The sequence below is a fragment of the Elephantulus edwardii genome, unplaced genomic scaffold (genome assembly GCF_000299155.1).
Source record: "Elephantulus edwardii isolate Elephantulus edwardi_28Jun2011 unplaced genomic scaffold, EleEdw1.0 scaffold00041, whole genome shotgun sequence".
Taxonomy (NCBI): domain Eukaryota; kingdom Metazoa; phylum Chordata; class Mammalia; order Macroscelidea; family Macroscelididae; genus Elephantulus; species Elephantulus edwardii.
In genome coordinates, this window is record NW_006399791.1 from 7,939,888 (window position 1) to 7,955,312 (window position 15,425).

Here is a 15,425-nt window from a genome sequence, read left to right on the forward strand (position 1 = left end):
TAGAAGAAGTCATTAGGTGGGGCTTCTGGGAAGGTTCTTTATTTCTCATTTTTTTTTTCATGTCAGATGGGTAGTGTGCCTATGTCTAGGAGACTAAGATGCGTCTGATACAGGCCATGGTCTTCGCAATCACCTGTTATGCATCAGAGAGCTGGACAATGACCAAGGAGGATAGAAGGAGAATTGATGCCTTTGAGCTGTGGTGCTGGAGAAGAGTATTGATTAAAAGATGGCACATGTCATAGAGAAGCATGAACACCCAATTATCATGCTTATGAACCAGAGAAAGCTCTTGGAAGACTCTTTAAAGGGAGCTCAAAGGTGCACTCCTTCCTTATATTTTCTTCCTGCTTGGAGAATAAATGTGATGGTTAACACTTCAGCAACCACTTTGTGACCTGAAGCAATCTCAAGGTCAGAAGGATGATGGGACAGAAAACCTGAGACATCAAAGTAGTAGTCCTGGACTTTCACAATTGTGTGAATTTCCTTAATGGAGAGAAAGTAAACCATCATCTCGTCTGAACCTCTCTCATTTTGGGTGTCTACTAAGAGCAGCTGACTGTAATTCCTATCTAACAAAATAAAGTTCCCGGGGTATCCTTATCAACAAATGTGTCTTAGTGAGCTGAGTGACAATTCAATTAAGTAAATTCATAACAGATTCAGAGGGTCCTTGGTAGAAAGTTCCTAATGTGACTGAAAGGTCAGAGGTTCAAATCCACCAAGTGCTCCTCAGGAATCTCCTGTAAAGCTTCAGACACCTAGTGGAGGGCTGGACAGCAGTGGGCCGGTTCTAGGTTTGGATAGAAGAATGGGTGGGGAAAGAAGGTCTGTGGTGATGTACCGCAGAGCCTTGTCACAGGTAGTATTATGATCCTGACTGAGTAAGGATGTGAACTGATACAACTTGGGATAAAAGCAATACCTAGAAAATTAATTGGGCAACAATGGAATAGAAAGAGATCTTTATAGATTGGAGCAGCACATCCGAACTAATAAGGTGGAATCCAGCAGATCCTCCAAGTTCAGGGTCAGGAAGCACCATGTGGAAAGGTCATGGTAGCCATATCTTCACTGGTGTTAAAGGCGCAAAAACCAAATGTGCTGCATTTGCAGGAGTGAGTCTCCAAGTGAAATAGTAATGACTCCTTTGTCCCTGGGTAGAGCAAGCGAGGATCACAGTTCATAAAGACGGGGACAAATTCTAGCTCAAGAGAGGGAGGCTGGTGAAGGGGCTTGAATCTAGGTAACTAGAGCAATAACTGAAGGTCTGTAGGGTGTTTAGTCCAAAGAGGAAAAGATCTTGGAGGATGGAGTAATTGTCTCCTGAAAACCAGAAGAGAGCACTCCAGGAAGTCAGCTGTTCTTCCTAAGGTCACAGATGTCTGAAATCGGAAGGACTGTGCCGAGGCAGGGTGGGCCTTGTCCTGGGACAGTCAGCAGAGGCCAGGCCGTGACTTGTTTGGTACATACAAGAGCCGGTGCGATGACTAGTACAACCTCTGCTGGACTGACTGCTTTGCTTCATGAAACTAGAGGCATAGGTCCATCCCTGGATACTTCAGAGTTGAGGCCAAGACCTGCTGTGGCCATGAGCCGTAGCCTGCAGAGAACTCAGGACAGGCCAGCAGAAGAGGCACAGGGGCCCCGTGGGGTGTCCTGGGTTGAAGGAGTATAGGATGGTGTCTAGCAGGTACCTTTTCTCTCATCCACCTCTGCCCCCCAAGGCACACATAGCCCAGCAGGGTCTGCGCCGGGGGGTGGGACCACAAGGTCATCGCTACCCTTGACCAGCCCAGAGTGGCATGAGTCAGCTTGATGCTGAGAAGCACCTCAACATTATTATACAGGTGAGAAAACGGGCTCCCACTCATCATGTCCCAGGATTTGGCCCACAGCACCCCCTCAGATCTCCAGTTTGGAAGGGAGGGTGCTGGGAGGTGGAGGCTGGGATTCCCAGACGATATCCCTGATGCACTGATTCAGCTCTGGCTTTAACAGGGGTGTGGAAGGCCAGTCAGCCCTGAGGACCTCACTTTGGTCTCTGGCCGTACCTCCTCTTGGCCAGCTTAGCCCAGGCTTCACCATTTGGTCACTCCCTGCCCTCTCAGGCCCCCTGGCTGTGCACACCCTTCCCCAGGAGCCCTTTCACCTGCTCTTCTCCTGGCCAGGCAGAGCCGAGGCCTGGGGACAGGTCCACCCAGCTGGAGTCTGCGTGGGGCCTAGCCACTGTGGCTTCCCTTCTCTTTTCCCTTGCTGTTCTTTTGGGTCCCTTCTAGGCCTTGGGTTGTCAGGCTGTGGGAATAGAAGGAGGGCAGGGAGGCAGGCTGGCGGGGGCTGCAGGACCGTGTGGTATTCTCATTACCAGCAGAACCGTGTGGCCAGTCCAGCTGCCCCCTCACCCCCTCCACTGCTGTGGCTGCCTTCACACCTCTGCCCTGCCTGTTGACACAAAGGCCACCTCCCTCAGGGGCCAAAGGTGTCAACTTGGGAACGTGCGTGTGCAGGGGCCTCCAAAACAGCCTGACAGCAGGCCTCCTCAGAGACCCCCAAAAGCACTTGTGGGGTGGGGATGGGAGGTTACAGGTCCCAGCCCCAGGAGGCCCAAGGAAAATGCAGGGCCTGATGCTCCCTGGGATGGGGATGGAGGACTGAAAGGGGCCATAGAGTCTCCACATTCCGTGGTCCAGGAGCTGGAGTCAGCTGGCCTGATGCCCACACAGGGCTGCTGCCCAGGGAGGGACTATCCAGGCCGTCAGGTGAGCAGACAGACCTGCCTTTACTTACGAATCTAGAACAATTTGCAGAGATCAGAGATGTGTCAAAACCCATGTGAAATTGTTGTGTACAAAACAGTAAGCCCATGCTGACCTTGACCCCTGGATGCACTGTCTCTACCACGGATTGTAAATTTGAAAAGAGGTTTTGATTCTGTAGGAAGGTGCTGAGGGGCTGGGAGAGAGACAGATGCGGGCCATACCTAGAAGTGGAAATCTGTGAGGTGCTGGGGGGAAAGGTGGAACTGTTGACTAGAAACGAGTTAAGGAAGTCCCTGCTTGCCTTGCTTTTGGATAGCATGACGGCTGGTGCATGACACAGGGCATGGTCGAGGCTTCCAGAGGCTCCCTGAAGCTCAGAGATCGGCATTCTGCTCACAGCACAGTCCTGACTGGTCTCAGAGCAGCCCCCACCTCCCGGTGCTCTGCACCCACAGACCCAGTGCCAAAGCCTTGACTGCTTTGACCTATGCAGTGTCTCCCCTGCCACCTGGTGTTTTCTCATATTCAGGTGTGGAAACGGTTCAGAGAAGTTACATCACTCGCCTGGGCCCCTGAGCCAGGATCTGAACCCACCATGGCTGGCTTCCAGAGTCACATGTGACTCCACTGGCCTTGAGCCCCAGGATGAGCAGTCGCTGTCCCCTGGCAGCCCGCCAGGTGGAGGTGGAGGGGAAACAGACTGACAAGGATGCATGAATATGGGGACCCCGGGGCAGAGGGAGCACATAGAAGACAGAGGCGCCTCCCACGGGGGCCGGTGTGGGGGGGCTGCAGGAAGAAGCTGGGCCTGAGCTGGCAGGTTTTCTCCCAGTGGTGAGGAATCGGGTGTGGGTGGTGACAGGAAGAGTCTGTAAGGAAAAGCCTAGAAGTGAGGAGACCTGGGGCTGGTCCAGGAGGCGCAAGGCAGACTGGAGCCCAGGGATGGGGGAGAGGAGAGGTGGGAGAGGAGAAGTGGAAGGGGAGGGGTGGCTGTGGAGGGGCCGGGGAGCAGGCTGCAGTTGGAGTCAGACACTTACAAAGGCATTGTCTTAGATACACAGAAATTTGAGGAAGGGGAGCTGTTGGGCGATGAAGGGTTCAAGACAGGAAACTACAGACAACTGAGGTTTTAACAGAAATGATTGGAACTGGGGCTAGGACAAGCCTCATCTACAAAGTGGGCATCTTTGGCATGAGGGTTGAATGAGAAGCCATAGAAGTTTGTGGAACTCCATCAATGCCACCTGCCTGCTGGCCCTGCAGGAGGGAACGCTTATCTGGGGTCCAGCAGCCCTGAGGCAGGACGAGGGGGGAGAGTGGGTGGTGTCTACTTCAGTGGGGAGAGACCCAGCCTCCGGCCTCATCTCAGGCTGGAGTCCCACCTGCTGGGGTGCCAATAAGCTCATATCAAGTTTGTTTTTCTGCAAAATGTTTTCTTTCTTCCCTCCTTCCCTCCCTTCCTTCTGAGTCTCCTCTCTTCTCTATTGTGAAAAGGCATGCTCAATACAGAACAGTAAGAAAATAGACTTGAAATGCCCCAGTTCCATCCACCCAGAGGGGACCACTCTAATACCCTGGGCTACATCACTGCAGTCTAATCCTTTGCAGGCACCTCTACAAAGGAACCCCGAAAGAGGTAGAGCCAGAGAAAGAGAACACGGTTTTCTAACCATCTTTTCTCACCCAAAAGGAGCTCTGGTAGCTTAGTGGTAAGGAGTTGCACTGCCAACCTGAGAGGCTCGTGGTTCAAATCCACCAGCTGCTCCATGGGAGAAAGATAGGCAACCTTCTGCTAAGCAAATTTCTTTTGGTGAAGGAGCCTTTGGTGCCAGGGTTAATCTCAGCCTCAATTTTCAGGACATAATCAGTACTGGTCCTATCAGACCCTTCCTCTGCTTTATTTATGATCTGATCAATTTCAGCTCTGTCTCTTGCCCCCTAGATATTCTCCAGCATGTCCACGATGCACCCTGCTTCACCCCTTGCCCAAAAGGTCCCTCACCCCCTTAGTCTAGCACATGGAGTCCAGCTCAGTCCTCGGGCTCCTCCACTCTGCTTTTTACTGCATCTACAATCAGATTCTGCTGAGGAAATGTGAGTTGTCCTCCTTTCCTTGCCCTTTGGAGGAGGACCCAGGGCTGTCCAAAAGCTGGACCACCCCAGAAAAGCTGGGGAGCTGGAGCGAGTCTGGGTTCCTAGAAGCAGCTCTGGTCTCCTGGCTCCGACCGGCCTGGCCACCTCCCCCTCCTCCCGGCCTGATCTCTGCCCTGATGCCTCACTGCAGCTCTGAGCAGACAGCAAGGGAAAGCCTGAAGCCTGGATGTCCTGCCTGGAGAGAGTGGAAGCCTGTGTCTCCCTGGAGGAGCCCGTGTAGGAGGGAGAGGAGGGGCTACCCGAGCTGGACTTGCTCCAAGCTGGCGGTGAGCTGGGCCTGCAAATACTCACAAGGAAGTTGGCAAGAGCAGGGAGCCCAGGTGATCCCCTGTGGAGAGTTTCGATCAGCTTATGGTAGACCTTGTCTACCTCCACTAATTCTGGAGGAGGAACAGGGGAAACCTGAGCCTTTATCAGCCCCCGCCCTCCAAAGCGCACTACTTTCCCCAAACCTCTCTGACTCTGCGCAGAGATGCACATTCTTCCCAACAGACAGATGGACGACCCGGGGTCCAAAGAGAGCAAGTAGCCTGTCCAGGGTCACACAGCTATCACACCGGAATGGAGTGGTGTTTTACCCACTTCTTAAGGAAATTCCGACACCCCAGGTACATCCCTGCTGACGCCAGCAAAGCCCTGGCCTGATCCTGCTCCACCTTCATGACAGTGGGTGTGTTGGGCACCATTATTGCGGCTCCAGCGTCAATCCGTCTTTTTGCAGAGTTCCCTTCATGGAGGAGCCCTGGTGGCTCCATCTACAGCAAGTTGCACAGCCAAACCAAAGGCTGCAGAGTTCTGGTGGCAGTTCTGATGGAGAAAGGGGGGCAGTTCCCGCCCAGGATAATGTTCAACCTTAGAAACCGAGGAGAGACGCAGAGTCAGAATCAACTCAATGGCTGTGTCCTTTTCTAGCAATTGGTCTTTCTTGAAGATATGTCCAAAAACTGGATAAAAAAAGGTCATATGCCATTCTTGTTTCTAAAGTTCTGGCTATATTTCTTTATTATTATTATTATTATTAATTTTTATTTTTAATGAAAGTTTACAGAGACTTAGCATTTCCAGTCATTCATTGTTGCACTTTTCTCCCTGTCCACCCCTGGCCCTCAATTCACTTTTCTCCTTGAGGAGTAAAAGAAAAACTCTTTTACTGCTATGTAATCCCTCCCTCCAAGTCCACTGCCCTGTGCAGCCTTCATTCTGGACTCTTGTCATGACAATAATACCTAATCATATATCCCTTTTAAACAGTTCTCTCCCTCATCTGTTGCAATGCAGTATACAACATTCCTTTATTCTCTGTCTTCTAACCCCAGTGTCAGTCCAGTTTTACAATAGTGGCTTTATGCAATATTGGCTATATTTCTTTTTAAGTCAAATGTGTTCATTTGATTGGCTGTCCACAGTATGTTCAATATTCTTTGTCACTATTCAAGCTTGAACTCACCCCAGCCACCCATCAAATAATGCAACCCTATGATAAACACCCTACCAGGCCCCCTCCGCCCATCCTTACCCCTCAGCTTCCACCTTCCTCCTGTGGCCTTGGATCCTGATACTCATTCTACAATAACGATTTTATACAGTATGCTTTTGAATTACAGTGCTTTCCAGAAGAACAAACGAAATCTGTCTTGGATGAAGCACAACCAGAATGGTCCTTAGACATGGGGATGGTGAGACTTCCTGACACATGTTGTGGACACATACATTATCAGGAGGGGACTGGTCCTTGGGGAAGAATCTCGTGGTTGGAAAAGCTGAGGATCAGAAAAAAAAAAAAAGACCTTTAAGGACATGATCGACACACTGGCTGCATCAATGAGTTCGAACTTACAATGTTCCTGAGGATGGCACAAAGGCAGGAATTTACATTCTGTTTCACTTAGGGTCTCTGTTAGTCCTAACAGCTGGGTGCAGGTAAGTCGGCCCAGCTCAGCTTCCCAAATTGCTGGTGGTTGGGCAGCACCCTCTGCTGGCTGCAGCTGGGAATTCAAGGATGTCAGAGAGGGCCTTCCACATGGTTTAAGAGTGACAGATCATGAGGGTCGGTCCTTATGAGTCATAGTCGACTCGATAGCACATGACAACTACAGATATCCAGGGGCTTCCTTGAGATTGGAGCCTTCCCACTAGGCATGCTAAACGCCCCAGGACAACCCAGGAAACACCTCCAAGTCCTTGCTCCACTTGAGGAGAAACGGAGGCATCATATGCCAAGTTTCCCTGCATATCTGGGTCCTTGCAGTTGGTTCCGCTCCTTAGCTCTCTTTTTTTATTATTATTATTATTATTAAATTTTATTAGTTTCAATGAACATTCACAGGGATTCTGGGCTTTCACTCCTTCATTGCCGCACCATTCTCTCCACCCTCCTCCCCAGTTTGTTCTTCTTCCCCACCATCCAAATGTCTGTTTTAATTGTCCAATTTCCTTAGCTCTCTTGTGCCTCAGTTTCCTCATTGATTCAGATCTTCCCACACATGTCCTGATACAGTGAAGAAACTTAACTGTTGCTCTCCCCACCCCCTCCCGGGCCCCACCGTGTTATCTAAGCCCTTGCATTATCAGCTGGGGCCCTAGCACTGCAGAAATTCTGGCATTTCCTCCAAATCCTTTCCTGGAATCTGTCAAATCTCTCTCCTTTCCTCCGGGTCCCTCCCTCCCTGGCACCCCGGTGGCTTCCCCTGGCTGTGCATCCAGCCGATCCATGGCTAAGATAATCAGATTATCATGGGTCCAGAATAATCTATTCCATATGGCGTGCCAGCTCAGTGGCTCCAGGGCTGAAGGTGTGAGGAGAGGGGGTGACAGCAGTGGGAAGGGGCTCCTCTGGGAGTCTTGGGACTTTGCTGAGAGGCTGATGGGGAAAGAGGCCAGTGGAGGAAAATTCAGAAGCCTTTATTGCTGGGACCGCTGATTGCTCTGGGGTCTAGGTGTCACAGCCCACTCTACAGCCCAGGCCCAGGCTCCATGCTGCATTGATCCAGGGGGTCTGGTACCTGGGTGGGGGACAGGACTGGATACTCCCCAGAACACTTCCTACTCTTTGGTTTGGACACCCCTACTCAAAATGGACAACTTTGTAAATCCTAGGAAGAATGCATTTCTTCATTCCCTCTTTTATTCCTGCTGTCATAAAAATTAGATTCTCCTATTTTACCCCTCGAACCTCACGCTCCATCCTCTATCAGCTCTTGAGTTGGGTTTAGAAAAGTCCTTTTCTTTATATTTCCCCAGGTTCTGTGGCAAGTTTTATGAGGACCGAGCGTTCCCAGACATCGATCTGCCTCTGTCTCTCACTCTCAGAGCAGCATTGCAGGAGAGGAAGAGGAGGTGGTGCAGAAGCGAGAGAAGGCAGGCTTTGGCCCTACACAGGGCCAGCCTGCCCTGACTAGCTGTGTGACATGGGCAACTTCTCTGAACCTCCACTTCCTCCTCTACACAGCATGGCAGTGACATCCATGCTTTAGTGTGGCTGCAGCAGAGGGAAAATGCAACCATGTTCCCAGCACAGCAGGGCAGCAGTGCAGCTGCATGTGGGCACTGTTCTCTGTAGCACGACTGGATCATCGCCACCTCAGGGCAAAAAGTGTTCCCCATCTCAGTGCAGAGACAGGCTGAGGCTGAGATGTCCGAGAGACATAAGGCATGAACCAGGGATTCTAGCCCACAACTGCCAAGTCCAGATGGGTGTCCTAGTCAGTCTGGGGTAAGAGTATAATAATGGCAAATTGTGTTAGTGTGCTAACACCTACCTATTGGTAAGTAAGGAGACTTAGTGAGGTGCTGTTGGGAGGCACCAAGGGCCTCCCTGGCGTTCCCTGGCTGGGGGAGACACTGAGATTAGGAATTTCCCAGGACATGTGCCTGACTCTAAGCGGGCTGGCAGTGGAAGGGCTGCTTCCTTCTCCTGGGGACTCTGGCTCCAGTGGGGAGGGGATTAAAGGCTGCAGGGGGAGTGTTTACATAGTACCTTTGATTAGCAGGTCAGAGGGGCTGGCTGGGAAATTAGGACATCAAGGCCCAACAGGGGCAGCGCCCAGCACCCAGGGCTGCCTAAGGGAGACAGTTGAGCCCAGTGAAAAGGCTGAGGTCTGGTCCAGGCCTAGGAGAGAGCTGCCCTGACCAGCTAGCTTGCCCCCCACCCTGACCAAGGACCCCAACTGAATGCCTCTGACTGAACTCTCACCTCTGCTCTGTTGGGGCTGTCTTGAGGCCTCATTTCCCAGCTTTACACGTTGGCAGGCCAGTGCCTGCTCAGGGAAGTGAGGCCCAGAAAGCAGGAGCCAGGGGCCCGGCACTTGTCAAAACAAGGCCCTAGGTGTGAAGGCCTCACCCCAGCGGGAGGGTATGCAGGGGTCTGAGGCTGGAGAACTCATTATCAGGCAGCTCCCAAATGAAACCTCTGGAGAGGCTGGTGATAAGGAGATCAAAGATGACGGGCAGGCCTGGGGAAGGGGAAAGGGAGGTTGCTGATTGAGGGGGCCCTTCTAGTAACCCCCATCACAACCACAACCATCAGACAAACAGGACTCTGGAGTTGATTTTCCTGAGACTCCAGGAAGAGCAGGAGAGGCAGGAACTCCTGAGAATAACCTCCAGTCTGTCAGCCTGGAGGGCTGAAAAGAGGACTGGTGGCACTGGCTGCAAACTGGAAGGTCTGCGGATCGAGTCTACCAGTGGCTCTGTGGGAGGAAGATGAGGCAGGTTGCTTCTATAAGGATGTGCAGCCTTGGAAGCCCGAGGGGACATTTCTATTCAGTTCTAGAAAGTTGTCATGTAATGAAATGGACCCAAGAGCAATAGGCTGTCTTAAGGTGAAGACCCCAGGATCTTCTGTACCCACCTCTGTCCTCCTGCTGCCCTCTCTTACCCTCTTCATTGTTCTCCACACTTGATCTCTCCATTGTTCTCTCCATATGATCTCTCCATTGTTCTCCACACGTGATCTCTCCATTGTTCTCTCCATATGATCTCTCCATTGTTCTCCACACGTGATTTCTCCATTGTTCTCTACACTTGATCTCTCTCCATTGTTCTCCACACTTGATCTCTCCATTGTTCTCCACACATGATCTCTCTCCAGTGTTCTCCGCATGTGATTTCTCCATTGTTCTCTACACATGATCTCTCCATTTTCTCTAAACTTGATCTCTTCATTGTTCGCCACACATGATCTCTCCATTGTTCTCTCCATACGATCTCTCCATTGTTCTCTACACTTGATCTCTTCATTGTTCTCTACACTTGCCCATGGACTTTCAACAATCACACCAGTGTTGTTCCCATAATGCACCTCTCACAGAGGTCCTATTACAAGTCTCCTGGTGGGTCCTCTGCACCTTAGTTGTTGCTGTTGTGTGCCACTGAGTCAATGAGGACTCATAGTGACCCTATGAACTTAGCTCTGAACCCTGCCCTATCCTGAGCCAATCTCACCATCTCTGACTCACCTGACTTCATTGCTATTGTCACTGTGTCAATTCATCTCGTCCAAGGTCTTCCTCTCCTGCACTGACCTTTCCACGTATGTTGTCCTTTTCTAAGGACTGGTCCCTTCTGGCAACATAAACAAAGTATGTGAATGGAGCCTCGAAATCCTTGCCTCCAAGGATCAACTTGGTTTCACCTTCTCCAGGAAAGACCTGTTTGTTTTCTTGGCATTCCATGGTATGTTCAATACTCTTCTCCAGCACCACAAATCAAAGGCATCAGTTCTTCTATCATCCTTAATCATTGTCCAGCTCTCAGACTGATAGTAAGCAATTGAGAAGACCATGACCTGGATCAGGTGCACCTTAGTCTCTACACTGACATTATTGTTCCTTAGCACTCTGGAGAGATCCCTGACAGCAGCTTTCCCCCAAAGCAAGTCATGTTTTGAGTTCCTGACTACTCATGCCAAGAGTGTTGATTGTGCATCTGGGCAAGATAAAATTGTTCACAGCCTCAACCATTTCTCCATCTATCATGATACTGCCAACTGCCCCGTGGTGAGGATCTTTGTTTTCTTGATGTTGAGATGCAATCCATATTGAAGGTTGCAGTCTCTGACCTTCTATAGCAAATGCTTCAAATCCTCCTCAGTTTCAGCAAGCATGGTTGTGCCATCTACTGGCAATCCTGATGCCACATTGTTCTTCATAAGGTCTAGTCTTTTGAATGATCTATTCCACATACAGATTGAAACAGAATGGAGCATCTTAGTGGTTCAGTCTAAAGTTTAAGGCTCAGTGTGGGATCTTGTTGGAGGTACAGACCCTGACTCCATCACTACCTCCTGGGTGACCCGGGGCAAGATTTTTCTGTTTCTTGGCTTCAGTTTCCACATTTGTAAAATGAACAAAATCACAGTATGTTCAACTATAAACCTCCAAGAGTCACTGTGAAGATTTTATGTAGAAATCCATATTAAGTGTTCAATTAATGTTACTAGGACTCATTTGAGAGGAGCTCAGAGCTTGGGGAGAGCTTAAAGGTGAGGAGTTGTGTTGCCAACCCAAAAGCATGTGGTTTGAATCCACCAGCTGCTCTGCGGGGGGGGACGGGGAAGATGGGCAATCTTCTCCCATGTGACTTCTTGTCAAACTTCATAGAGTTTCCAGAGGCATGTTGTTTAGGAAGTGGATGCTTCCAAACCCATGTAATTTACTGCCTCTGAAAAGCCACTAGAGGATTAGCTATGGGTCAGTTCTGACTTGCTGGTACACAACAACAACACTATCTTCTTGCCCGCTAGTGAAACTTTCTCTCACATACTTTGGGCAAATTATCAGGTGGGGCCAGCCCTTGCAGAAAACCATTATGCTGGCAAAAGTAGTATGGATTAGTGAAAGAGAGGAAGACCCTCGAGGAGATGGATGAACACCGTGACTGTCCCAATGTACCTGAGTAGATCAGAAACTGTGAGGATAGTGCAGGAGAGGGCGAGGTTCAGATCTGCAGTTCATTGGGTTGCTGAGTCTACTGGACAGCACCTAACAACAATATTAGGTCTCAAAGGAATCTTAGTAGTGTGGCTTTTAACATGTCAGGCTGTTAAACTAAATGCTGTTGGTTTGAATCCACTATCTGCTCCATGGAAGAAGGATGTGCAGTCTCCTTTTTAATGGTTTACAACTTTAGAAACCCAATCATGGGGTTCCTGTGAGCTGGAATCAACTCAACGGCAGATTTTGGTTGGGGTGTTGGGCTTCCGGTCTGAGAATCCTTATTGATTAGGCCCTGTGTTTTCAGAGCAAGCAGTTTGTTTCTTACACATATGGTCTATTTTCCAGATAGGTATAGTTATTTCGTACTTAATAAAAACTAATTTCAACACACCACCACCAACAAAATCACACTGGTTTCTCCTGGTGTAGAGAACTGAAAACTACAAACAGTAAACTGATTTTAGGTACCTGCTGTACTTTTTTTTTTTTTTTTACTTTTAAACAGTGTTGTATGCACTGTATTTTAAAAGTACAACTGCAAAATGGTCATTGACTGCCTAGGAAGTTTTCATCATTCTGAATCCTCTCAATTATTACAAAGTAAACCTCAAGATATTGTGGGAATTGGGGAGTTGATGTTTTTGTTTTGTTTTGTTTTAAATTCAGAAGGTTGACAGTCACTGGACTGCAGGATGTCCTGTCTTGAGATTCCACCGTTCCTTCCTCCTCAAGCAAAATATACTCTCTCGCTTTTTTTTTTCTCTTGGGATTGTCAAGATTAAAGAGGCCCAGTCATCTGAGTTTTCAGCTTAGTTCTGGGGTTCTTGGAAGACATCAAACTGCTGTGGTGTAGAAGAAGTTTATCCTTTCCCTGAGGTCACAAGGATTGTTGTTGTGTACCATAGAGTCAGAACAGACCCATATCTGACCCTCTGGCAGGTTTTCAGAGGCAATGGGAGGAGACTGCCAGCCTTCCATCTGGTGGACTTGAACTGCACAATGTCTGTAGAAGGTAAAGGAAATGAGATAGGTCTAGGAGTAGTGGTGGATAGAGACGCCCAGGGAAAAAGTACCAGGCCCCTGGGCTTTTATTGTTACCAACCAGATACTTCATCAGTCTCATGGGGCAGATGCAAATATCAGACCTCTGGCAGAAGACACTCTAGATATTTCTCCTCTTAAAGAAAATATAGACACAACTTGACCCCAACCACCAGGCATTTATTTTACAATCTAGCAGGTCAGTAGATACTCATGCTTGAAGCAGCTACTGTGACAAAGGTGCAAACTCAAAACTCCTAACAGATAAGGCAGACAATGACTTTACACAATTATCATGTCTGTGTATGTTCTTTTTCAATATATATACCTCAGTTCTTTTATTACTTTTCTGGTTAGAACTTCCAGTTTGAACAGGCGAGGTGAATGCATACATCCTTGCCTTGAAGACTTTCACCAGGAAGTATGATCCTGTCAAGTTGAGGATACTCCCCTTTATTGCTGGATACTTAAAACTGTTTAACCAGAAGGGGTGCTACAAATGTTTTTTACAGCATCATTTCCACTCTGCCTCACATGGCAGTTATGACAGGTCCTAGCAGACTAAAGGAGGCTTGGAGAGAAGGCTTTCGCTTTGTCAGGTGGTCCGGTAAAATGACTGCCTGTTGGATTTGCCAGGGTCAGTTTCTTCACCCGCCTCCTTCCTACGTTGCACCCCGCACCTATCCATCCACTCAAATTCCCAGGGACAGTCCTGTCTGTGACCAGCCGCATCAGAGAAGGGCTCATGACAGTTCCCATCCATTCCCACCAGCGGGGAAGGCGCCCCCTTTCGGCATTCAGGCTGCAATATACTCTGAAGCTCCCATTATACAAATTGGAAAGGAAATTTAAGGATTTGCATGAGGTCCCCAACAGGTGAAGGCGGCCCCCAAAACAACTTCCCTTTCAGTTCTCCAAGCCCGCTTCCTTTCAACCTGCTGAGCTGGCCCAACACCTTGGGTACCGCCAGCCACTGGACACAGGGAGGAGGCCCCAGGGCCTGGGTTGGGAGCCCAAGTGAGCGCCCAGGTGGCGCGAACCAGACACAGCCAAGGGGCCAGGGCGGCACCTCCACTCCTCTCCCCTCCCCTCCTGCAAAGAGTCAGGCCCCACCCCCTGCAGACCCTGACTCCGCTTTGATGTGCTGATGTGGCCTGGAAGGGGCCACTTCACACCTCTGGCTCAGGATAAAGCGGTCGTGGTGGCCCGCCCCGAAACGCGCCACCACGGCCATGGCCCAGCCACTCTGCCCGCCACCCTCCGAGTCCTGGATGCTCTCCGCCGGCTGGGGCCCAACTCTGCCGCCGCCGCGGGCTTCCGACACGGACTACGGCTGCTCCCCCGCCTCATCCCTCGACTCCTGGAGCAGCGCCCCAGCCAGCAGCCCTCTGCCCAGTCCCGCGCAGCCCTGCGTGCGCCCGGCTCCCCGCGCCCCGACAGCGACAGCAGGCAGACGCGGTGCCCGCTGCAGCCGCCTGGGCACCGGGCAGCGGCAGAGCGCCAGCGAGCGCGAGAAGCTGCGCATGCGCACGCTCGCCCGCGCCCTGAACGAGCTTCGCCGCTTTCTGCCGCCGTCGGTGGCGCCGGCCGGTCAGAGCCTGACTAAGATCGAGACGCTGCGCCTGGCCATCCGCTACATCAGCCACTTGTCCGCCCTGCTGGGCCTCAACGAAGACAACCTGCAGCGCCGGCGCCGGCGGCTTAGCGACGCGGCGACCCCTCGGGGCTGCCCGCTCTGCCCCGACGGCAGCCCCGCTCAGGCGCAGACGCACGCTCAGTGCCTGGGCTCGCCTGCCGGCCCCGCGGTTCCCTGGGGTCCCCCGCCTGCCAGTACCCGATCCTTGGCGGCGCCGGAGCCACACGACCCTCCAGTGCTCTATGCTGAGACTGCGCACCACGAAGGACCATCAGTGGGGCCCAGCCCCTTATCTCCGGTCAGTACCTCCTCCCCTACGCGAAACTCCCTCCTGGCGCTGCCGGTGCCAGGTTCACATCCTGATGGGAACGGTCACCAGCTGCACCCACATCCCCAGTTTCCTGGCTTGCTCTCTCTTCGGGGTGCCCTAAGGGTAAGAGGAGGTAGAGGCTGCCCAGGCCTGCCCCTTGTGAAAGGTCCCCGGGACATATGAACATCCTGCTACCTGGTACACTGCTTAACAGCCGCGCGGTTCCTTCCCCTCAACAGATTTTTCCTGGCGATGTGCTGGCTCTACTGGAGACTTGGGTGCCCTTGTCTCCCCTGGAATGGCCTCCCGCCTGAGGACCCGGAGTGGCAAAGAACAACTGGATCCCAATCTCTGAGCATTGACGCCCCTTTTTGGACTCAACATTTGAAGAAACCTACCTTCAGTCTCCCTTTCCTGAAGAGGGCAGCAGCGATATTGGCATGGACATTCCTGGAGCCAAGGCCTGTCCCCACCAGGACAGCCTCACCCAAGAAGGACGCATCCGGTACATGCCTTAAGGCAGGCAGAAGGCCTTGCATGATGTATATTTATTTATTTGTGAATAAATGGGTTTTACTGTGACATTT

At 51.0% G+C, this 15,425-nt stretch overlaps 1 protein-coding gene across 1 annotated transcript; it reads left to right on the forward strand.

Moving 5' to 3' along the window:
- Positions 1–14,124: 14,124 nt before the first annotated feature.
- On the forward strand, positions 14,125–15,152 carry MESP1 (mesoderm posterior 1 homolog (mouse)). Its single transcript, XM_006885222.1, has 2 exons — positions 14,125–14,826; positions 15,078–15,152. The coding sequence occupies exons 1-2, from the start codon at positions 14,125–14,127 to the stop codon at positions 15,150–15,152; spliced, it is 777 nt and encodes a 258-aa protein (XP_006885284.1).
- The last annotated feature ends 273 nt before the right edge of the window (positions 15,153–15,425 follow it).